Genomic DNA, 25,184 nt, shown 5'->3' with positions numbered 1-25,184 from the left:
ACTTTTCGCAGCAGCGTCCAAAATCTCCACAAATATTTGTTTTCTGATTTGACAGTGAATCAATGAACGGCAGGAAAATGGCCAGAGCAGTGTCGAGAAGATGATACCGAGGAGTTCAGTGTCCTCGAACAACAACAGGAATGTTTACTCTGACCATTGGTACATTATACAGATTGCACTCGGGCGGAATGTTCAATGCTATAAACATTGGTTCATTTGGCATTCCCGATACAGTAATGACTCTCTTAACCAAAAATATCGAATAGGTACGACATGGATACAACTGTAGCTGAATATATATAAAAGAAATTCTGCATAGCACCTAAGTACAACCATATAAACAGATAGCCATTTTGAATGGTAACGTTGGAAATATTGCGTCATGCACATAATCTCGCAAGAACTAGGCAGCCACACGTTTAACGTGGCCAAAGCGGAGTCTCATCTGCTCCAGGAAGACCCAAGTCAAGATGGTGTGAGGTCCTAGACGGACGAACGCCGGAACGTAACCCTGGGCAGAAAGATACAAGAAAAGGTTTTGCCACACTGCTGAATCAGAGGGTACTTACCTTGAAAAATGCTCCAATGCCTAAGTTCTTCGTATGTAAGAAGCAGTGCAAGATACTCTGCAAAGGAAAAGGAATGAGAGTCGTCCCTGGTTTTTTACTACCACAGAAAATGCAAACGTATAAGAAGAGGGGAGACAAGTCCGGTAGATCACATAAACAAAAGTCCAGAAACAGCTATTCGTATCACCACTCCACATTGTACCTGAAGAAGCATGGTCTTACACACGAAAGCTTGTATCAATTAAGCCTAAACAAAAATTTTCAGTGTCGGTTTCTGCACTTTCGTTTATATCACAGAAAATGCAAAACAGGAACCTCCTGACAGCGACCTCCTCCTCACAACCTGACACCGCAAGAACAGTCAGCTTTATTGAGTGTGGCGTCTCGGAACAATGAGGAATCCCCTTAGAGGATTGGTTTTGAAAAAACACAAGCTCCAAGAAACAAAAATCACGCACTGATACGGGGCCGGCGCCTACGTTGAGCATCCGGAGGGGGGGACAAAAAGGAAAATTTGCACCCCCTGCACTCTTGATGTTCTTCCTCTCTTCTGTCGTTCTAACATGCCTTCTTCCTGGCCGAAATGTGCTTTTCTGGCGCCCCTTCAGGCGGGCTCGGGGAGGAGGGGGCAACTGCCCCCATAGACGCCTGCACTGCGTTGACAAAACGCTCGAGGCGAAAGTCGCCCAAGGACATGACGAAAGAAGCAAACATTTGCACGTCGAATTTGTAACAAAACAGCAACGTCATTTTTGCCTGATCATAGATTAAAGAAACCATGGCACTGTTCGGTCGTGTATTCCATCACAATCATGTGATGGAATCTCTCGGTCTGTCTGTAGACTAGACAGGTGTCCTCTGTGAACGGCTGACGTGGAGGAGGAGGAGGAGGAGGAGTGTCGTTGGGAGGAACCCGAGAGGTTTGCCTGCCTGATTAGGCGGCATGTTTCTCGGGAAGGGAAAGGTGGTGGAGAGGAGGAGAGGGTGAAGTGGAAGACCGAGCGGAATCCGCTCGGGGGGAGGATAGCTGCGTCCATGGGCCGACTTCAGGGGAACTGTGCCGGCATACGCCTATTACACATCTGAGGGAAACCCAGGAAAAACCCCAGACGGCACAGTCGGCCCGCGGATTCGAACCGCGGACCTCCCAGTCTCCAAGCGCACGCGTTACCGCTGCGCCACCGGAGCTGGTATGTTCGATCTTTGGGGGATTTATTGGAGAATCCCTCTCGGCTAGCAGCTGGCGTCCATACACAACCATGAAGATCATCCCGTTCTCTGATCTACAAGTGTCGTTCAAGGTTGTCCGACTTTTATTTCTTTAAATACAATGAAAAATTCTGGAAGCACCAAACTACGTTCATTCTCCAGAGTATTCACCGTGAACATCTAGACACCGCTGCCATTGCGGTGATGCCTTTTGCGTAGAAAGGAGCGGGTTGCTGTCATCGCCACTGCAGGACATGTTTCTGAAGAGCTTCATCTGTGTGGAACGTCCTTTCCTGTAAGGTGCTGTTTAAGGGGCCCAAACAAATGGTAATCACTTGGGGCTAAACCTGGGCTGTAATGAACATGGGGCAAAACCTCCCAGTGCATTTCGGCCACGGTTGCTCCCGTCAAATTCGCCGTGGGAGGACGAACATTGTCACGAAAAAGAATTACCCTTCAAGACAACACCCCAGACCTTTTCTTGTGAATTGGGTTCCGCACGCCACCCTCCAAGAAGTCCATACAGAAGACAGTCCTCGTGGACTTGCCAGCATACGGCTGCATCTTGCTTTTCTTTAGCGGCGGGGAAGCCTTATGTCGCCATTCCATGACGCTTCTTTCTGTCTCTGGGGTGAAATGTTGTGTCCAGGTTTCATCACATTGCAAAAATTCGTCCCCCTCGGATTGAAACCGGTTTTTAGCGGCTGCTCGGAGACTGCCATGTGTGCTCCATTCTGGTTACAAGTGAGGTGTCGGGGGAACCCACCTTGCACAGCCTTTGCGGAACAGTAGGTGTTCGTGAATTATTTGCGAGTTCTAGTACATCGTACAGTATCGCCTTTGCCTACGTAAGGGATAGCGTTGATGGTTCTGCGCACGCCCAAACAGAAAGAACTTCGGGCAGTGCGCGGAATCACCAACGCCATCGCCTTTGCGCACGATCTACTAAAACTCTCTATTGTCTCCACACTGCCGACACTAATATTACGCTGGGCTGCAATGTCCCATCAATGCAATGCTGCAATGCCATCGTCATGGATAAGAAAAGAGGATAAAGTGTGGAATGATGAAGGAAGGTGGTGGATGCTTAATTTCGAGGATACCACTGGCTACCTAATCTGGCGACGACTGGAAAACTTCCCTGCGTACTGACGTTCTGCTACAATTCTCCTGCACATTTTCCGTTCACAGTCTACAATGTCGGGATTACCGCCACCATCGTTTTTTCTACCGAAGCCGGGCAAGCCTACGATTACTTGTCCATCGTGGAAGACGGCATTCCAGAATTACTTGGTTGCATCTGGCCTAGACAAAGAGTCTGCAACCTGACGTAAGGCTATTTTGTACCACTGCCTTGGTGCTGACGGGCAGAGGATTTTCAGCGATGTTCACTGACGTGACTGCAGTAGGATGAACATGTCCATGTGGTTCATTCGTCACCATATCCCGTCCTTTGCCAAACTGTCTCGTGCAAAAGTCTCGGTCAACCTTGAATGACTCGTGTATATTCCAAGCACGTGAAGGTGGAGCAAGTGCTACGCTATCCCACAATGGCTCTAGAATATGGTCAAGGCACTGACGATATCATATTCTCTGCTCCCCTCCTTTTCCGCACAAATGTGTGGGCGCATGCGGAGTATGTGTCACCATCAAACAACCAAAAACAGAGATACTATTCTTGCTTTACAGATGTTGTTAGTTGACCTGCAGACTCAACTCCCCAGTCCCCAATCGTCATTCTTATAATCCCAATCATTATTATAAAGTTGTTCTTGCTGTTTCACACTCAACGTTACCACACTTACAATGCCGGCCTTCTGTACGAACATTGCACAGCTTGAGGAACTCCGGCTGAAAGCTCTTTCGTAGAGACCGAGTGGCTGGTCTGCTTCCGTATTCTCATGCATGGACACACACCATATAAAATGGTCTATCGTTCAACAGTTCTGAGTGGTAAAGTGTACTCCGTGGAATTCACCACTGCAGTAGAATGATACGGACTGTTATTTTTCTGCCCTGCTGAACTTTTAACGAAAGACTCAAGCCCCATGCGCCCAACACAGAAATATCATGGTCGTCCATTATCATGTTCAGAATTACCGAAAGCCGTTGAGGCTTAGGCAGCGAACTGCCAAAAAAAAGCACACAAGATGTCCTCGATACTGCCAGGCTTAAAAGCTTGTCTACGAAACGACTGTAACTCTGTTAAAGGAGCATGGAAGGACTCGAGAAAAAGTATGTCAGGAAGAGTAGAAAGTAGGACTAGATATACCTGTTCGCACAAAAAGTATGACAGAAGCGCGCAATCTTAGTGAGCAAAAGAGCTTTCAATCTCGCGGGTCAGGAAAGCGGTGGTGGTGAGACTGCTAGCCGTAGCTGGTCACGCTTGAGTGGGCAACGTCAAGACTAAAGGATGGTTTACAGTTTGACGCAAAGTTTCGTCAGTCACCGCCGTGTTCCCGCCCGCCAGAGTTCGCCATGCACCACTGCACCATCGTCACTTAATCATAGTCCAACGAGATAGAGAGAGACGACGGCACGATATCATTATGTGTATCCATACCATTTATTTGTCAATGCGTCCCTCGCCTTCATATCTTTGACGCACCTGTCCCGAACAGCCTTCTATTACTTCTTGCATCCGTTGTTGATGAGACAGAACATCGTTACTTCAACAGCGGCAAAGGACAATGACCGCATTTGCAAAGCAATCGAAGGTGGCGTCACAGACGCACGGCTCTGAAGTTCGCATTTTTTTCTGCACTTTTCAATTTTTTTATTTTTATTTATGTATCTCTGTCATCCACTAGACGTGTTTCGTGCAGACTCTGATGGTCATTTTGCGGCTCAGAACGGCAAGCGTAGTGCATTGTAGTCGAAGCTACCGGCGGCCGACGCCAGAAGTAGAGACGTGCTCTACCCGCTGGACGACGGCTGACGCAGTCGCGAGCCGCCATGCCACCACGTTTCGCTACATACCGCCGAACTATAAACTGAACGATGGCCGCTGGCGTCACGCAGCGGCCCGCCGCGCGCCATTCAGTCACGTTCCGTCGGACTGTAAACCAGCCTTAACACAAGGTAAGAAAAGTTTCTTCCCTGGGCTGCCAGTCTGTGAAGTAACGTCTGTCAGCCAATAGTTAGGTGCGTTTTTCTTACTTTGTTTTCGCAACTGCATTTCGCGCCGTACGTCGCTCCCGCGTCTCGACTGGTCGTTCTCGCCAGCCAATAAGAAGCGCTGACTAATTTGATGCCATCACACGCCAGGACCAGCATGCGTGAGATCGACCTCTGCTACGCGCATTTTTGTAAACTAATTTTCTCAGGAACTTCTCATTTTCCAAAGAAAAGGTTCCTGACGGTTCTTTGCGGTAGCATGTTCATATCATGCTATAAAAAAAGAACATATGTTTCAAGTGCCTTCCATACTCCTCTAGTCGCTCTTACGCCACTCTCCGGCTCACCCGATATTCTCCGGGATAGGCGTTCATCATGCGTGTCTTCATCACGTCCAATGGCTGGGTGAGCGTCGTTGCAATGCTGGCCTGCGAGCAAGAGACATTCACACAAGAGCCCACACGGAGATCGAGAGAGCTTACGGCTGCCAAACTGGACGTAAAGTGGGTAGTGAGATTGTCTTGGAAAAACCGTGTTGCCAGTAACGTCTGCTTTATCTGCTCATAAAAGGAGATCTACAAAGAGGAGAAATGGCAGGATTATGAGTAGAAAAACACCAATCTCTCGGGCGACACAATTAAACGCCGAGAGACATAGGGCAGACTGCATGGCGCTTACCTGCCCTATTGTCATAAGAGCCGCTCGAGCTGTGGCCGTCCCGCCCCCTGAGAACAGCTTCCGGAGCCCTTCCTTCCGGTACACCTGCCACAGGCCGTCCAGAGCATGCTTGTAGCTGCATCAACACTCTTTAGCCATCGCTAGACGAAAATTCAGGTAACTCACTTGCGTCGATGTTCCTTCGCGAGCTTCATGTCATTCTGCATCCTATAGGAATAAAGCCCAGCCGTTATCATACGTACCGGTACAGGTTAGCGTGCGAGATAGCAAACGCCTGCTCGTGCGGTATACAACGAAATACTTAGAGGGAAACCTTGTAACTCGACCGTGCGGAAGCTCTACCTGAAACGATGCATACCGCAGAACTACCTATTCATCTACTACTGAAATTGAAGTATGATATGGTATGGTATATAGCGTTTTCATCGGCAGATATGTTTGTGTGGTTTGTGTTACCACAAAATTACCGCCGTCAGTTCTTTGCGCTCTTTTCATATGCCACCTTCTGGCTATTTGAGAGGCGCCCGCTGCTATCGTCTGCGTGATTGTAGCTGTCGTTTTCATCAGATAATGATGCCGAATTTGTGTCGGGAAAATCCCTGATCATCTCAAGCCTTTCTGTACGTCTTTCTGAATACGCCAGTCAGCATACTGTCGCCTGCCACATACACGCAAGCTGGCTATTAAGCGTAGGTAGTTAAAGGGGCACTAAAATGCAAAAACAACTTGCTCTCAAATGAAAGTCTGTGTTTCAATTGGTATAACGCAAGCAAAACAAGTTCACAGAACGCTACCGTTCAGAAGAAAAACGCAATGAAAACACAGCCGTCTTTGGCGGCAATGAATGGGATCCACAGGGAGCAACGATTGGCGGCATCCAATGAGACAGCAGGAGAAGCGCGCGCTTACCTATCGTAGCCGTGTGGACTTGAAACGGGTCCGATCGTAGTGTTCCGTATATGCGCGGCATGATGCGCACTGCCAGTACCGACTCACTGAATTGTAGCCCAAAGCAGTTCTCGCGAATGTTCCACTGACAACATTGATCTTCGTATCCTTCGGACAGCGACGCCAGTTCGTTTCACAACGCGCACTATGTTTTTCACCAGAGAGTTTTTCACGCGCAGCATGCACTAAAAACCACGACTAGCCACCATACCACGACCTACTAGATTACAACGACCATGTCATTATCGGCAACCCCTATGAGGAGCCAGTCCGCACGATCTGCTAGGGGCGCTGCTCATCAGCACGCGATATCTACATCATGATTGGACAATGGAAATTTGAATTTTGAACGCGCAGAAGCGGACGTACGACTACCGTAGCAACTTCGTCTGTTACACGGCGGCTATCGCCCTGACCGATCCTCGGAAAACGCATCCGGACGCGCACGACTGTCTGTAGGTGGCGCGCGTATGAATTTTTTTTTCCCGCAGTATCGGCCGGACGTCGAGCGAGAACGCCGAGGGAAATCGTTGGAAAAACGCTCCATGCGTTTCGACCGCCGTCTAAAGGTCAAGGTCGCGATAACAAGCACTGACTGTCACGTCTGCATCTATAGTGTATCGTGTGATGCCGTTGCCATGTGCCACCCACTGCTGTACCAGTGGCAGTGGTCGTTTGGAATGTATCCTTTATTTCGTTACGCTCCATTTCGCGGAACAGCCCTCCCATTCGGCCGCGTACCCACATGCGGAGAATCTGCGCGGAAACGCGAACGCGTCGCGGTAAACTCTTGCCGCTGTGCGGGAAAAGCCACCTCCGCTTTCCGCTTTTTGGTGATCGCGCGGTGCACGATTTTTAGCGGCATCCGCACATGGTCGGCCAATCCGAAGTAAACGGAAGTTGCGTGCGTTCTTGTTTTCTTCCGGCCTCCCGCACGGGGAGCATTGACGGCGTCGTTGACCAGAAGGTATGTCGCAGTGATGCTCACGTTTTTCAGCCGGCGAATTTATGACGTAAATAAAATGTTATTGCTGCCTACATTATAGAGCGTTGCATTAAAATGACTTTTCGGGTAGACATTGGAATAAAATTTGGGAGTGCAGGTAAGTAAAGTGTAAGATATTGACTGTCATAGTGTCAGAGAGTTGAAAGCTAAACACTGTTCACAAGAAAATAATGGGCTATCACCACAGCGAGTGAACCCAAAGGATGCGTTTCTTGCGTCTGCGATGTTGATTTCGCAAAAGCTGAGATGTAAGAAAGCAAACGTTTACTACAGTCAGTAGCTCGACTTCGCTGTCGTTCGCCATCTTGTCAAGCTTTCGCTGTGGAGAGTAGCGGGCGGAGGCAGTATAGCTGGGGCGGCATGCATTCGCGTCCGCTTGCGGCAGGCGGTTGCGCACATCTCTACCGCATGTGGGTACGCGGCCTAAGGGCCAGTTCTCACTTGATGACGCCCGACGCGGCGTCGTGAGCGGGCGACGGAAATAGAGGCGCAATTCCGCCCCGTCAGCGCGCAAGATTTTCATGTTCCCACCACAGTGGCATTCCTTCGTCCAAAGCAGACGAAAAATCAGGAGGCGTGGCCTTTCTGTGTCACCTAATTGGTCGCCAGCTGTCGTTCTCGGCAGCTCTCGCCGACGTCGTGAAAGAAGGTCGGCATGGCAGTTTTTTTGGCTCGACGTCTCTCCTTTCCCGACTACGGAAATGCGCGTCTATTTCCGCCGCCCGCTCACGACGCCGCGTCGGGCGTCGCCAAGTGAGAACTGGCCCTTATTCAAGACGAAGACGTATTCTACGTTAAAATGTTGCTATATTTTCCTTAAAATTTGGATTGTAATGTTTGAGTTACTGGAGTCTTCATCGTATGAAAAAAAAAAAAGCTTGCAATGTTCTCACGCGACGTAATTCATTTTCGCAGTTTTGATCAGTCATTTTATTAGCTAAAAGTTAATCAGCTTCGTTAATTTTTCGAAAAATAAGCACTGCGAATCTGACAGGATGTAGGGTAAGGTGGGGAAAGATGAAACAGAAATTTGCAATTGAATATGGAATTTTTATTTTTCATGTTTTTCAAAAAAACTAGCCATAGGCACATTCTCAGAGGTCTAGACCTTCTTATCTTTCTAGACCTAGAACGGACGCAGCCGGTTCTACGATTAGTAGCAGCCAGTGGTGTAGCCACAAAGGGCCTGCCACGGGCCGTCCCACGCAAATCGTGCAAACCCGAGGAGAAAATAATATATGGGACGGGGTACCAGTGCGACGATCGCGAAAGTTCTTGCAGTTCCTGCGTCTGTCTACACTCTTGAATGGCTTTCAAAGTATGAGTGTATCAAAATACTTCCAATCTGGTGACAGGGCCTCATTGGTGATGACAGCCTACATGTAATCACATTGTGAACGTTCAAACAGTCTATATTTGCATCCCTTATCTTGCGGTGTGCGCAATAGCCAGCTGGCAATAAAATGTGTGTGTTGGCGGACCCAGGAATAGCGGGGGAGGGGAGTGTGAAAGTGGGCGGGCTTTCGTATCGAGGCCCCGCTACCTTGGAGGTCTGGCTACGCCACTGGTAGCAGCGCAGTAGCGTATAATCAAGCGGCAGTAGCGTATAATCAAGCGGCACGAGTGAACGTCACAGTCACCATCCGCAGATCGTCAAATCAAACGTCTGTGTTATATCGACTACTCGGCATATTCTTGTCTTTGCCGTGTTCGTTTAAGATAAATGCACGTGCAGACTGACAGTGATGCCTGTGTTTACTCTGCTGTCACACGTCATAGGTTGTCCGTCACACCTGTCATCGTCAACTGCGAACTGTGTCCCCGCTGTCGCTTGTCCGTGTGTATTTTGCCTACTACGATGCAACATAGTCGCAAATCGTCACTACAGTGATGATGCCCAATATCTTCGGTCTCGGTGCACTATTTCTCGCTACGTAGAGTGACGACGAAAATTATGCGTGACAGTAGAAGCAACGAAATGTTTTGGAATCGTAGTTTGCAGCAGACTGAAGATCGAGAATCTGATAAACTCCCTGCTCCAACCGCTTCCGTGAGCAATTTGATTATTGGCCCAAACTTCGTGACGATGCGCACCAGCGATATCTTCCTCCGAGTTAATTATCCAGTAAGCTTTGTAAGCGGATGGTAGGCCCATGTTTGGCAATTGCCTGGGCGAGACTGCTCCAGTGCTTAGAAAGGTACAAGATCCCCGAACTTTTAAGGAAATGTGAAGGAAAGAGAAGTTTGAAATATGTATCTGTGGCTCTCGTCCTGGGGCTCTTCAATTAACACACTCTATAGTGCTTGGAAGCTAAGTCGGCTAATGAACCGTTTGAAACTGTTCGGTGAGTTGTTTTGTGTTGTTATACGACCGTGGATATTTCTGGCGAAGGTGAGTCCTATGGAAAGGTACCGTTGGTTAGGGTACGTTGTCCTTTCGGGCGGTTGTGTTCCCTGCGCCAACCTAACCCATGTGGTGACTCTCAAACTGCTGTACACCGTACGAAGTCCATGTTTCCTTCAACTTTTTCCTGCTGAAGTTGATGTCTCGCACCAGAACTGCCACGGCAGAAGACGTTCCCGTCGAAGCCGACACAATATCTGTCCCAGGTTTCAACGATGTTCCAATGCTTAAGTGCACGTGTGCGTATGCGTGTGGGTGGGGGGTGAATAGGAAGTTTGGCCATCCAAAAGGGGGTCAAGGCGTCAATGACGTCATCATGGGGGAAGTGGACAAAAGGGAGTTCCCGTTTCATCCTGTAGAACAGATGGAGGTCCGACGCGGCAAGTACGGTGGATGATTCACCAAGGAAAAGCCAAGGAAGTGTGGATAAAAGCCATTGCCGCAACAGCACAATGGACGTGCCGAGAAGGAGGGCGAAGCCCCCTCCTCCCTGGAGCTCGTGAAAATACGAGGCCACCCGCCGTTATAATGATCTAATAGGGCCCACAGAAGAGCATAGCAGGAGCCTTCCAGCTGCCCCCCCCCCCCAATATCCCAGAGGACCCGTGCTGAGAAACTGAAACCGAAACAGGGATCTCAACGGCTAATCCAATCCACCAGCCACGCTGGCCCTGCCCAGCCTACCGGCGACGCGGACGACACCACAGAATCAAGTGACAAGATTCCCTAACCGCCCATCATATTTATATTCCTTCAATCTAGTCTGTGTGTCTAGATTTTCGCCAGTGCTGTCCTTGACGCACCTGCCCCGTTCTAAAAGGGACTTGGCGAGCCTGAACCTGAACCTATGAACGCCTGCACAGACCGCTGCATGCTTCTCAAGGGGAAGAGTTCTCTCACTCACTGAGGTCGCACTATCTGCACAACCCCCCACCCCCGCCGGAAAAAATCCCGGGACCAACCGGATCCTTTTCCGGGGCATACCGCATCGTACACCGCGGTGATGGTATAACCTGGGCACTAAAGTGCAAAATGTTCTCCTCGCGCGATAAATCATGCCGTTCATTGAATTATAATAAATTGAATTATGTCATTGAATTATAATGAAGAACTACACCACCTAGAATCATGCAGTCAACAGCATTTGTTCCTACTAGCTTTTTGTCACCTCCTGATGTAAATGTCATGTGACGCAAGTTTAATTATCTAAATTTTTGCGAACTGAGCTCTGAAATTTGCCAAGTAAAAGTAACTTTTTTACCCAATCAATGTGAAGAGCGTGCCGAATTTACTCAAATTCAATATAATTGACAGGAATATTGAGGAGTTATCACAGCGGAAAAAATAGCCGAACATCATGCGTTTCGGAGCACCCGGACCATAGCGCGCAACAAATTTTTCAGCGCAATCGTTCGTCAGTCCGACGAAAGGAGGTTGGAAACCCGGCCCACGCCGGGATAATAGAAAGAGATAACACCGGCATGGCTTATCGGATCTGGCCTCCGCTGGGATCATGCCTTCACTATCCCAATTTCAGGAACTGTCACTTTTTCTACCATCACTCTGTGGGCTGGGTTACCAACCTCCTTTCGTCGGATTGACAGCGATTGCGCTCAAAACGACGTCGCGCGCTATACTCGTGGTGCTTCGAGGGGCATGATGTTCGGCTATTTTTTCCAATGGGATAGCTCCTCAATATCCCTGTCAATAGACCTCTAGCCGAGAAACGTCAACATGACGTCGGTAGACGGACTGAAACCGAAACAAATCGGAAGGGGAGGGCTGGGTTCCACAAATGGGCACGTGTTCGCTACCTCCTATTGAGAGAAAAGTACGACCGAAGGTTGCGTCCCTTTCAGGGACCATCGTAATCCCCTCAAGACCGTGGCTTTCGGGCGCAACCCTGTTCGCCCTTAGCTTCGAGCGTAGTTCAACTCTACCAAATTGGTGGCGCTGTCGAGCACTATGACGTCATTTGTTTACAAGAGGGAGAGGTCTATTATCATTAATTTGAGTAAATTCGGCACGCTCTTCACATTGGCGGGGTAAAAAAGTGACATTTAGTTGGCAAATTTACAAGTTTAGTTCGCAAAAATTTACATAATTAACCTTACGTTACATGACATTCACATCAGGAGGTGGCAAAAACCTAGTTAGAACAAATGCCGTTGACCGCATGATTCTACAGGTGTCGTAGTTTTCTTTATTATTATTCAATGACACCTTTACTGGGACACCCTATATAGTCAGAACCCGTCTGCTACTGCGTGTCGCCCTTCAGCAAATGACCCCCAAGAACCCGCAAATGACTGCATCTAACTTGGAATCTGTAGATCTGAATCTGTGTACAAAAAGTGCGAAACGCTTTCCAGAAAATCAGTCTTGAGAAAGATATGGGACCGTTTTGCCCTTTATTTTAAAGCTTTCCCAATTTAGTACGCCGGAACGTTAAATCGCAGACGACGGTGGTTCGTTTCTACGACTACGACCGCTGAAAGCTCGTTCGTGATGGGCTACTGCCGTTGAAAACACGATCCTAATTGGCTGACTCTTAGTTGTTACGTCACGTTGACGAGTAAGCAGGCTTTCTCTAGGTTGTGGTGGTATGCCACATCAGATGCCTCTGTTGCGGGTGCAGCTGGTCACATCTTCTTAACCGAGCTCATCTGTAGCAATATAATGGATAGCTATCTCTAAAACGGAAAGCTGAGACAGGTGCAGCCAATGGAGGAGGTGTTTTTAATGACAGCCGGAAAGGATGGAAGCCGAGACCAGAATGAATTGGGCGCGGTCTCGCGCGATGGTCAGAGCGATGGGGGTGATTACGATCCGTGATCTTCTTCACAGCTTCACCTCGGCGAAGTAGGAGCCAGCCTGGCTCCTAACTTGTCTACGACCGTGACCCCTCCTCCACGCTTGACACGATCTTCCCGTTTATTCCTGTGACTGCAGATAACCCCATCCTTGCAGAAGCCGCGTCCTGCTCAGAAGAATGTCGACAGATGGCCCGATGCCCAAACTTTTGACACCCAAGCAACCTCCAAGATACGCTACGACCAGGTCCACTGTCCTGTCAGCTATGTGCCTGGAGACCTGGTTTGGCTGTGGACGCCCGTGCGGTCACGTGGCCTCTGTGAGAAGCTGATATCCCGATACCTCAGGCCCTACACTATTTCCCGACGCCTCTCCGACGTATCCTACGTTGTTCACCCCGTTGATCGACCCAGTGACCGCCGTTGCCGCTCTACGGAAAGAGTCCACGTCTCCCGCTTGAAGCCCTATATTCCACCCTCACCTCCCGTCGCAGGGCTGGCTCCTACTCGGCCGGGGGAAGCTGTGAGGAAGATCACGGATCGCAATCATCCCCATCGCTTTGACCATCGCGCGAGACTGCACCCAATTCATTCTGGCCTCGGCTTCCATCCTTTCCGGCTGTCATTAAAAACACCTCCTCCATTGGCTACACCTGTCTCAGCTTTCTGGATATCCGGCAACTCTGGCCATAGGCGCCGACTGCGGGGGGGCGCGGGGGCCCTTGCCCCCCCGGAACGTGAACTAGGGGGGGGCGCCGCCTCCCCCGGGAGGTCCCGCTAAGATACTGACACCTGCCTTTGGGGCTCGGCGCGCCCGGGTCAAAAGCGCGAAGAGGCACCAACCCCAAAAATGCATCTTGCAATTTGTAAAATATCTATCCGCCCACCATACTCATTATCACAGTAGAAGGTGAGGCGAAGAAACACAGAGGATGACACAACACATAGACTGAATTTCGCCCAGAGCAATCAGATCAATGAAACGAAGCAGTCGAAAAGGTACCAGCAGCTGCCAGTGAGGTGTAACGGTAGGATCTTCGGAACGCATATCCGTTGGGAGCGGGTTCAACTCCCGCTGCTCCATTTCATTGACCATATATTGCGCGCATTTCCGGTCAAACACCGAGGATTCAATGCATTTTGTTCCTTTTGCACTCAGTTTTCAAAGGCGTGATGCCTTCAGTTGTGCACATGTTCACTGTTTACGTTCTCTCTGTTCTTTCTTTTTCTTTTGTTTTTTTCTGTTCTTCCTTCCTCTTATTCCTATACCAGTTCTGCATACATCTTAGGATCCCGCCGGAGTGTGTGATTCTTCAACTTTAGTTTTGGGTTCTTCATTTTTCTTTTTTCCTTTTTTTTTTGTTTTTTCTTCTTTTCTTTGCCCTTTTCTTCCCCCTTTCACTTTTTTGTTGGAATAACAAGCCGACATCCCCCCCATCTGGCTTTCTTTTCCTTTCGTTTTTTTTTTCTTAATAAACATATCCCCCCTCCGTGCCAGAGTACTTACTTCGCGGTGCGCCCTTGCCCCCCCCCCCCTGGGAAAATGAAAACTCTCCGCCTCTGACTCTGGCTACACATTGACAATGATATATTTGAAGTCAGTGTTTAAAGGTGCTGTTCGGACAAAAAACGCAGTCAAACTGAAGGTGCGATCGGAATAGTGGGTGCCTGAAATATACAGGTTGGTCCACCAACTACGATAGAAATTCATAGTAAAAAACGTAGGCCCCGGACAAACATGCGGTCACGGGATTTTTTTCTGCCAATAACTTTTGCCACATATTGGTAACATTTTAATTTCATTTCGAATTGACAGAAATTTAATTTCTTGAATTGAACCCCGAAATTTCCCAAGGCAACCTAACGTTTTCTTTGCGGAAATGGGTTCCCACACAGCACATAATCCCATTCGTAACAAGATAGCAACTGCCCAAATAAATTCGCCCAAAAATCCATGGAAATGAGCCCTTGGCTTCGCCTCTTTTTTTGACGGCTCGTAGTTTGAGCGCAAAGCTGCGAAGTTTACATTGACACGCCACACCAGGGGGGGAAGGGCTACAAGCCCTACCCACAGAAGAGTTCCGCTACTAGGTATCAGCTTTGCCAACGTCAGTTTCAGCGTCACGCTCTTTTTCCTTTATTCGTTTTTTGCTCAGTATGTTTGTTTGCTTTTGGGTGCGCGTGAACCCGCTCCTCCTGTACGCGGCAGTTCTCACGAGGACCGCAGATAGCGGTCTCGTAGTTTTTCTGCATCACCTTATTGTCATGAACCTCTGCCTGCCTGCCTGCCTGCCTGCCTGCCTGTGTCTGTCTGTCTGTCTGTGTGAGAGAGAGAGACAGAGAGAGAGAGAGAGTTGTATGCACGAACGCCTGTCAGCGCTCTTCTTTTTCAATTCTTTTGCTTCGACATGCTGCGGATTTCTCCACATTCAACACACTTCTTGTGTACTTTTATTAGGTTATCATTAGCGACACTTTCAATGCAGAAGAGGATACATTTCCCTGAACAATAGAAGACTAACCAACTTAAAAAAGAAGAAAAAAAAACGAAAGTGAAAGCAAAACGAAAGGCGTAAAAGCAAGGTACCACCATGCACCAGGTATGGCTAAACGTGTTGGAAGTGTTCGCCGTCGGCTGCAATGTACAGGTGGGCTCTCCGAATTGTGTCCCTCGCGGCCCTTTTTATTTGGAATCTGGAGAGCGACGAGCAGAAAGCTGTGATTTTCCCCTGCAGGTCAGCCGGCGATCGTGGCTCGCTTTTGTATACTTCGTCTTTGATGCGACCCCAGAGGTAAAAGACCACCGGCGTTAAGTCAGGAGACCTGGCGTGCCATGACACTGGACCAAATCGGCCAACCCACTTCTCCCGGAACATCTGACGGAGCAGCTGTACTGCACGCCGCGCGCTGTCAGGTGGAGCCCCATCGTGCTAGAACCAAACGCGGGTCCGTTCAGCAAGAGGCAGGTCATCAACAAAGCTGAACACGGCATCTAAAATTTCGCTACAGTAGCGGTTGGTATTTAGGGATCCCGTGAAAAAGATTGGCCCAATAATGGCTCCGTTATAAATCACGGCCCACACACTGAATACCCAATCGTACTGATGCTTGCAGTCCCGTAGCCATGTGTGGGTTTGTTTGGCTCCAATAATGCGCGTTGTGGAGATTCACTTGAGCGCTATGGCAGAAGTGGGCCTCAGACCCTGTTCACAAAATTCCGGCTTTCCTCGGTCTGACACAGGATCCAGTTACAGAAATCCAGCCGTTTCTCGTTGTCGCCCGGCTGGAAATGTTGATGAACGCTCACGTGGTACGTGTGGAGTTTGTGCTTGTGTAGTCATCACTTGACTTTGATATATGTACTCGCTTTGCCAGGGCGCGCAGACTTGCGTGGGGATCATCTACTTCTTTCAGGACCTTGTCTGTTTGTCTCGACCCACTGGCAGTTATTGGGTGTGACCGGTATGGACCGGTGCTCTGGGTACCGGTATGGAAACATCTTGTTGTGGGCAGTCTCAAAAATGCACGCCTTATGGTACAATTGCTCACCACCCTAGTTCCTGGAAACTTTTCACTGTATTTGAGGACTGCTTTGTGACAGTCCATACCTGCAGCCCCTAGAGCAATGATCATTCGTTTTTTCTTGGTTGAAATACACAGTGCTTGCCATCGCTGCCGTTTATTTGTTCACTGCATTCACTGACACCTCAGTGCAGAACGCTCCAAAATGTATCTCCTTCCCTACCTGTCAACACGTCGGGTGACCTCATTTTTTTATAAGATAGCTCTGATTCCCGCACTCACCGCGCGTGTTTGTTCCGTGGGTAAGGCTTGTGACCCTTTCCCACAACGTAAGCTCCTTTCTTCGCAGCTTTGCGCTCAAACTAAGAGCCGTCAAAAAAGAGGCGGAGCCAAGGGTTCATTTCCACGGATTTTCGGCGAATTTATTTCGGCAATTGCCACTTCATTATGAGTGGGATTATGTGCTATACTGAGTAAAATGATCACGGGGAACCCATTTCCGCAAAGAAAACGTTGGGTGCCTTGGGAAAGTTCAGAGTTGAATTCAAGAAATTAACTTTCAGTCAATTGAAATGAAATGAAAATGTTACCAATATGTGGCAAAAGTTATTGGCCGAGAAAAACCTCTTGACCGCATGTCTCTGCGGCGCCTACGTTCTTTACTATGTATTTCTATCATGGCTGGTGGAACACCCTGTATGTAACCGGAATATTTCGTTTTGAAACAGTTGGAAACATTAGAAAATGAATTTAATCGGATTTTGCAACCAGCTGCGCGCTCCCGGCTGAATTCAGGCAACAGTGTGCTACCGACGCCACTGGAGTCTGTATGAAGGCCGACTGTCCTCACAAAATGCTGTCCTCCGACTCGCAATCTGCTGCCGAACTGTCGCTAGAAGAAACATCCGCGTTCATGATTTCGGTGGTATCGGATTGCAACCAACCTGGCGACGCCTCCAGATGAGCGATTGGGAATCTCGCCCGCAATGCCAATTACGTCACCGGAAGAGGCGAGGCAGGGAAGGGTCTTTTCAACCGGAAGCCGGCAGTTTGTTTCGAATTCGATATTTTCGATGTTTTATGGTAAAACACGAACGAATTTTGCGAAACTTTTTTGGTGTTTTCTTCTTGAAAGGCATCACCAAGTGGATATCACATTAACTTTATTGTTCCGGATTCCTCGCGGACACCACCTTTAACGAGAAAGTACGATAGCATTTTACTGTGCCATAATATTTCTCGCGCCGCTTTTGTGACCACGCCCTGCAGTTCTTCATACCGCAATGCAAGCCTAGAGAGTTTTATTATGCTAAAGTACAACCATTTTTCCAGAAAGCGCAGTTACAATAACCACTCCTTCGCGCTTCTCTCTTGCCACGGATTCCATAACTGACTATTAATTAGACATACTCGCAGGTGCTTTTGAGATTCACATCAATAGTAGAACTGAGCGAGGAGAAGCGTTCAACAGCAGCATCACACAAGGACTGAGTCGTACAGTGGCATGGCAGGCAAGCTGGCGGACAAAATCCACTGAAGATGGATGCATCGCTAGGGCGAACACAGAGGACCAAAACACAAACACCAAGTAGCTCAAGCCGCTACGCGTATATCTTTTGTCCCTCAGTGTTTGCCTAAGCTGAAGAGTTATAGAAACATCATGATCCAAAAAGGAGGCATTACAGAATGAAAAACCAAGCAAGGTTATATTTATCACAGGTGGTAATGCATTAACCAAAAAAACGCAGTGTGAATGAATGCTGACAGAGTTTGGTGGCTAGACCAGAACATGTAGAGAACCCTCATTTTAGTGGTATGTGTGGTGTCGCGCAGAGCCGATAGCACCATGATGATCGCTATCAATAAAGGATTCTGGAATGGGATGCCTGGCTGAGCGGACACAACAGTATGTCATAAAAGATACAAGTTCTTCCAGTAGTCTCACAATTTTGCTCTTTATTAACACAGTTTCCCCCATTAAAACAGTGAATACATTTGACACCATGGCATGCTCCTTTATAAATGAAACTCCCCATGCATCATCTCAAAATAAAGTTCTTGTATATGTGGTTCCCTTATAACTACTCGAACAGTCAGTATGAGAGCAGCATTAGGATAGAGATTACATATTGCAGAACCAGCAGATATCCTGCTTACTCCACTGCAGTCCTTAGAAATGCACATGCACAGGGGATACTATTTCAATGTTCATAAAATAACATTCCCTAACTACTGTGCATCACGGTCATATTTTCATAAGGGGGGGATCCCGGTAGCATCCGAACCCTACCTGGGTAGTAATGTCATTACTGTAGAGAATTAAATGATTTTTTTTTGGTAATTTGTCATGTAATGCATTACTTTTGACATTATGTAATATGTAATGTAATTTAATTACATTTGGGTAGTAATTTTAATGACATTACTCATTAGTTTTTACAAAAGAATCGATTGTGTGTTCTGTGTTGGCATTTTGCCAACGCCCACTATGAACGGTGACGCTCAATGGGCATGTGGAAGGTCAGCTCCCTTCGACGAGCCGGCTGCCTTAGTTAGGGCACCCACAAACAAACGTTCTTCAGGTCGACGTTTTGTGGCCTTGGAGAATCATTGTTTACGGACCCCATCCTCTGGACAATCTTCCTGTTGTGATACGCTGTGTCATCTTCGTCTCTACATTGTGGAACGACACGTCATACGTGGCACATAGCCTGACATGTAGAAGGGACAAACAGAAGAGTACAGGCCAACTGTTGTTATATTGTCAGCATACATTTCCCTGAGTTTTGGGGAAGGCTTTTGCCATCGTCTACATCGGTCGAGAGAGTCTTCAGCACGGCTAAAGACACATTCAGCTACAAGAGGGGCAGCCTAACCGACGGCCACTTTGAAAGTCAGTTGCTACTATGCTACAACAAGAGCTTTTTGCACTAAGAGAGGGTGACAATCCTTGTGATGCACAGAGCAAAATATATCTTGTTGTTCAAACATGGTGTTGTCTGACAATGAATTTCCGCATCCTCAATATTGTTACGATTAAGCTCGCATCAATAACTTTGTAATGTCATTACTTTTTTGTAGTAATTGTAATGTAATTTCATTACATTTCAATTGCACTAATGAGTAATGTAATTTCATTACATTTGAAATGCAGTAATGAGTAATGTAATTTAATTACATTTTAGAAAGAATTTTACCCAGGTACAATCCGAACTACATCGTAAGCCGAGTGAACCGTCTGCTCGAGGAATGCTGTGCGGCATGTCTAAGAAACATGTCAGGGTTCATGGCTTGGACATTGAAAATATTGTGCAAAATGGTGATACTACAGGAACAACACAACGTAACAGCACCAACAGTATCCCCAGGGGGTCACACCTTCTCGTAAATAAACCACTTAGCAACACAGATAAGCCACCTGCACCGAAGGGGTTAGTCCTTTAAACGCACCTGATGCACGTGGCTTCAGCTAATATGCATGGCAAAATGTGACGATTAATATCTCAAAGTATGTGCTCATTTCAAAATTTTGGAAAAATGGGCTGGCTTTAAACAATGACTGTCTCCAATTACCCTGTAATTAAAAAAAAGTTAAGTTAGTTTTAGGTAATTATGTCATCTGGTAGTTACACATTAGCTTGCAAAGAATGTCTGCCTGACCACATCGCTCACGTGCAAAAATGTCGTCTGTGCTGCTCTCACTTTTCTCATAAAAATATGTATATAATATTCCACCAGTTAAATAAACCTCTACCCGAGAAACGTCATCATGACGTTGGTAGACAGACTGACACTGACACAGACCGAAAGGGGAGAGCTGGGTTCTACGAATGGGCATTCGTTGGCTGCCTCCTATTGAAAGCAAACTAGGACCAAAGGTCGCGTCCCTTTCAGAGACCATCGTAATCCCCTCAAGACCGTGGCTTTCGGAAGCGACCTTGTTCGCCACTAGCTTTGAACGTAGTTCAACTCCACCAAATGCGTGGCGCTGTCGAACACTATGACGTCATTTGTTTAGAAACAGGTAGAGGTCCATTACTATTTAGATAATATTAATAATACTATGATCTCTATTTCTTTACCAATTTTGGGAAGAATCCTCCTTTTAATAACACGATGGAAAGCAATAGTTCTGAGGCTGAAACAATAAAACGGTAGTCACTTTCTTGCATGCACTATGGACATAGTTTGTAAACAGTACTCTTGTGAATGCAGCTATCAAAGCCAGTTATGTAGAAATTAGAGTCACTAAATAGGGAGTCTAGTGACTCTTCTAGAAATCACAAAAACTGACACATTTTATTACACGCTAGTGAAATAGGCAGTCTTCAGCTCTGTGTAACTTTAGCTTTAACACGGTGGAAAGTAGCTGTAATTTACATTCTAGCTGATACTGATGAGTATCACAAGTTCTGAGGCAGGCCTACTTAATGATGTGTCGATATCTTTATAGTGATGTTTGTCGGATCACTGGAAAACTTCACTCTACCAGTATTTTCACTATGTCATTACTTAACAGTTTCTATTGCATATAACCTACAGAATGCTTTGTAGACACAACAAGTCGATATTCATGAAAGATATGCACTTTACACAAGCATCTCCAATGCTTTTTCTCTGATAAGAAGGTGGCACACAGGAATGTTAGATGTGCTAGCTTGAAACCATTTGTACGAGTGCAGCATCGAAGCCTTTATGTGTATGCATCTTAGTATTTGCTGTTAATTCCACCCCAAATAGCACCTACCATAGTTACTCTCTTTTTTGCAATGCTCAGACACAACTGCTCTGCAAACATCTGAATCATGAGCTGGAACATCTTTACCATGACTTTATGCTTTGTGCTTTAGGCAAAAACTTCGTGAAGTAATGTCAGATTCTCAAGGAAAACATGATTCGAGTCTTGCTGCCATGCCGTCTTTTTCTGTTCCAGCCGATGAAATAGTGCCAGTACGCATCACAGTAGAGAGGCACAGACAGCACAATCGCTGACTATGGTAGGGAACTTGTGCAGAACAACACAAATAGTAGAGAACATGCGTTCGAACGTGTGCACATGCATGGCGTAGCAGTGTGGAAGGTACAAGGTAGTATTTCAGCAGGTCTTCATGTTGTCAGTAGACTACTAGCTGGAAATCAGCAGTTGTGTTGTCTGTCTCTCGCTCTACTGTGATATGTGCTGGCACTGTTTCATCTACTAGATCTATGCACCAACTAACCAAATTCTCTGTCTTGGTTATCTTTTTCTGTGCTACTCAACACATAACAGCACCAAGTATCAATGCTTACACAACTGCACGGTCAAAAATTTGCTCTTGTGACGAATATTTATCTTCACTACATCAGTTTGTCACGTGCTCACAATAGAGAGGAAAAATACCTGGGGCATCTATACCCATTTAACTGGAACCATACATTTTCTTCGCCACATCCATATCATCACTATGTGCAGGTTCATTATATCAAAAGTTCTGCTGCATTGCTATTACTATAATGCCAAACTCGAAACTTAATTTACAACATAGCTCTTAATTTGGTCCAAGAAATAAATGTTACAAAACTCATGCAATACCTGACATTGACCATATCTGCGGGGGTTCCCACGAAGCCTCCTGCAGCTCCACCAAAAGCAGCCAGGGCCACTTTCTCATAGAACTTGAGATTCTGGCCAGGTTTCACCACCACTTGACGCACCACCTCATAGATTCCAAACCGTGTTGTAGAGTAGGTCAGCTGCACCACACACAATGTGCCACATTACCTCAGCAGCATCACTTCTGGGCTGTACAGCATGCACATCTCCCATTTGGAGGTCATGCTGACCACACCTTTTATCAATTTACTCTGTCTGTCATTGTGTTTTAGTTTTCCTCACAATATACTTCTATTATACCATATGACGAGGTTGAAATGGGATGAGCTGCTGAAAACTGGGAACACTGATATGAAGAAAAATGTATCTGCAAAAAAACCTTAAAAATACAGAATATGGGTCTTATTACTTTTTTTAAATGCACCACAAGGAGTCATAGCCACTATAGGCACAAAACGTAGGAGTCTCGCAACAATGGGTAATGGATACCGCCTTCTTGAATTCTCATGCCTGTCATTTTTGTTGCGCATTTTCTCGCAATCTCACTTCAGTTTATTGTCAATGCTTATTGTTTGTTATCTCTTTCATAAATAATTGTTTTCTTTTTCTTTTTTATAATGTGTAAGTTGGGGGTCAACCAATAGTTCAGTTCAAAGAGCCTGAATCCACTAGAAGTTCAATGAATGAAAAAAGTAATGTCCTGCAAAATGGGAAAAATACAAGGAACTGTGCTGTAAAGGTCAAAGTACAGCATACTGGACAAGATAAGCTGGAACATAAAGCGAATATGGAAGCGAGCTAATGCATACTTGATACTGGTAACATATGTTCCTGAGTCTGTGGAAAAGACAAATCCCTTTTTGACACAAACGACAGGACACAAACGACAGGGCACAATTATACTATGCCCTCTCGAAATCACACACCATACAAATTTCCAGCCTAAAATACGACCCGATTCTTACTTTTCTTGAAATCAAGCCCATCCACAATTTCTTACGCAACCATGCACTCCCTGCACCAGTGCTCTGTCCTTCAATGTGCATATACACCAGAAGGCAAATGTTTCAGGAAAGATACAGTACACTTTATCTTAGTGAGCTACTTAACCTAGAGGAGAACAAAAGGAGACATTCTGGAATTTTTTTGCCTTTGGTTAATATTATTGCATTCCAATGGTTGCTTGGGTGTAAGGGCTCATCCCCAGGCAGAAACATATTTGCGTATGTTTCATACAATTAACATTGTAAGCCAATGATAAAGTAGAAAAGTCTTTTCTAGCCTCTCTGTCCATGTGCCCACAAGTTAAGACTTTTATACCATTGAGTGTACCCAGTAGAAGAAGACCAGTGGGGGGTCCAGGAGAGCCAGTGCACACAATAGCTAGTTTGAATCGGAACATTGCTTTGCATGTGAAAATGTCTTTAAAATTTAAATAATTGCTGCATTCTATTCAAGTTTGGAACTCCAGAGCCATTTTCATCCTGTATCGCTGTAAAGGACAAGTTGCAAATGATACTTCGGAAGTATGCAACGACAACACGTTACAATGATGGTTCTGATTGTCAGGGAGAACGGCGATGTCAGTAGTTGTGCAAGTGCCCAAGCACAGGTGATGTGTAGTCTGTATATGGTGTCAAATAAAACAGTTTGATTCATTGTGAATTGCCATTATGTGTGTGCTATGCATATATGATAAGCATTCAATGGAACATTTGTCATGGGCTCTTTACCAAAGCGCAGGTCACATGACAAAGCCCATTTCCCCGACACATGTTTATGATTTCTGTCCTCCCCCATCTCTCATAATAAATTAGTTCCGTCTCAAAGTGTACTTGCTACGAATGTTAGCAACTGAACCTGCCCTATCAAAATAAGGTAACAGCGGAATCTTGGTGACCGCAGCCCGCGTCGGCTACACACACCCGGTGCAAACGGTGGTTATTCAAAAAGGGAAGACTCACGTAGCTTAGTGTAGAGAAGAGAACGGTATTTGTGGGCATCAGAAGCACTCGTGTCAACACTGAGAGCTTTTTAGATTGTTTGCACACGAAATTTTTGACAGCACACGTGATGTCAGAATATATGAGATACCTGTCTGAGAACAGATGCTGTCAGACCATTGTACAGACCAGGAATCCCTTCCATGCGGACGACGGTTGCTGCCGTGCCAAGCAAACTGAGCCTCGCTGCCACGCCATGTGTTTGCATGTGAACCTAGAAGATGGGTAATGCTAATAAAATCACACGTTGCGCGTGTGCTATCTGGGCTCACCTTAAGTAGGTCCAATGGATGGGTGCAACAAGCGGCCATCGCACCGGCCAGGCCGCCAAAATACCAGCGGGAAAGGCGAACTTCCATTCCGAGGCAGGCACGCACGCTGCACCTTGTTTAAACTGTGGGAAACGAGATCAACGGGGGGTAAATGTCTGCTTAACAGCTGCGGATAAACGAGTGAAACATCGAAGTGAAGTTGCGTAATGATACGCGAAGAACGGACAGCACGCACAGTTTTGTTTCTATTCGCGACACACCTGACGCCTGTATGAGCTCGTACTGTCTGATAGGTATGGTAGAGTGCAAAGGGTGTCGAGGAAGACCGCCTGAGGAAATAGCCGGTGCGTGTTTTCCCGGGAGCGAAGTAGATGCGAGTCCGCCGGCGTGCAACAACGTACCGGTTCCTTTCGCGTTGATAACGAAACGTTTCCCTTGCATGGCTTACGTAGAACTTACGGATGTTGACGACAGCGATGGCTCGAAATAAAAGGTGTGTTCCACGTTGACCAGGTAGAGCACTTCCCATTTAGATAGATAGCATATCACGTATCACTTCCCCTTAGAAGAGAACAGATACGCGATCACATGTAGCAAGCACGAGCATTGCGAAACAGTCAAAGAAAAATGCTGGGGATATCTTATGCTCGTTGTAAGATGCTATGATACTATTTATTATCACATATTTTGCTAGACTAGATGCCGCAAGACCTGCAGCGGGCAGCCGGGAAAGTCCAGTTCCCTGGTGGCGCTAACGGCGCTGTGATCGATCAGCTGACGAGCGTTTTCGGTTTCGTAATCTAAACTCTCGAGTAAACTGCAAGGACAAGATGGGCAGCCCGCAGCCAACTTCAAAGCTTTTCGCAACAACGCTACTCTGTGAAATGCTCAAACGTGCCTTATGGCTAAATTTAATATAGGGACTTGTGCAGGACGTTTGCGTCAAGGGGTTAGAATTTCTGCTGTGAGTGGGGTGAACATGCAGTGAAACCCGTCTCGATCTAATTGCTTCTGTTTTTCTTTTGTGCCTTTCTGGCAAAAAGAGCAGCA

General features: G+C 46.8%; 1 protein-coding gene across 2 annotated transcripts; it reads right to left on the bottom strand.

Moving 5' to 3' along the window:
* Window positions 1-121: 121 nt before the first annotated feature.
* LOC135391588 (mitochondrial dicarboxylate carrier-like) lies at window positions 122-24,876 on the bottom strand. 2 transcript variants are annotated; one of them, XM_064621889.1, is made up of 10 exons: window positions 24,594-24,876; window positions 24,135-24,256; window positions 23,954-24,076; window positions 21,839-21,999; window positions 5,739-5,780; window positions 5,574-5,688; window positions 5,378-5,470; window positions 5,243-5,323; window positions 570-626; window positions 122-511 (listed from the first exon to the last, which is right to left on the bottom strand). In XM_064621889.1, the coding sequence occupies exons 2-10, from the start codon at window positions 24,219-24,221 to the stop codon at window positions 404-406; spliced, it is 867 nt and encodes a 288-aa protein (XP_064477959.1). In that variant the 5' UTR covers window positions 24,222-24,256; window positions 24,594-24,876; the 3' UTR covers window positions 122-403. The 2 variants fall into 2 exon arrangements, with proteins under 2 accessions (XP_064477959.1, XP_064477960.1); XM_064621890.1 differs by lacking the exon at window positions 24,594-24,876 and adding an exon at window positions 24,395-24,553.
* Window positions 24,877-25,184: the final 308 nt, after the last annotated feature.

This window comes from Ornithodoros turicata, chromosome 4, assembly GCF_037126465.1.
Source record: "Ornithodoros turicata isolate Travis chromosome 4, ASM3712646v1, whole genome shotgun sequence".
NCBI lineage: Eukaryota > Metazoa > Arthropoda > Arachnida > Ixodida > Argasidae > Ornithodoros > Ornithodoros turicata.
Note: the sequence above shows the minus strand (reverse complement) of the source record. Positions and strands in the feature narration are given on the sequence as shown.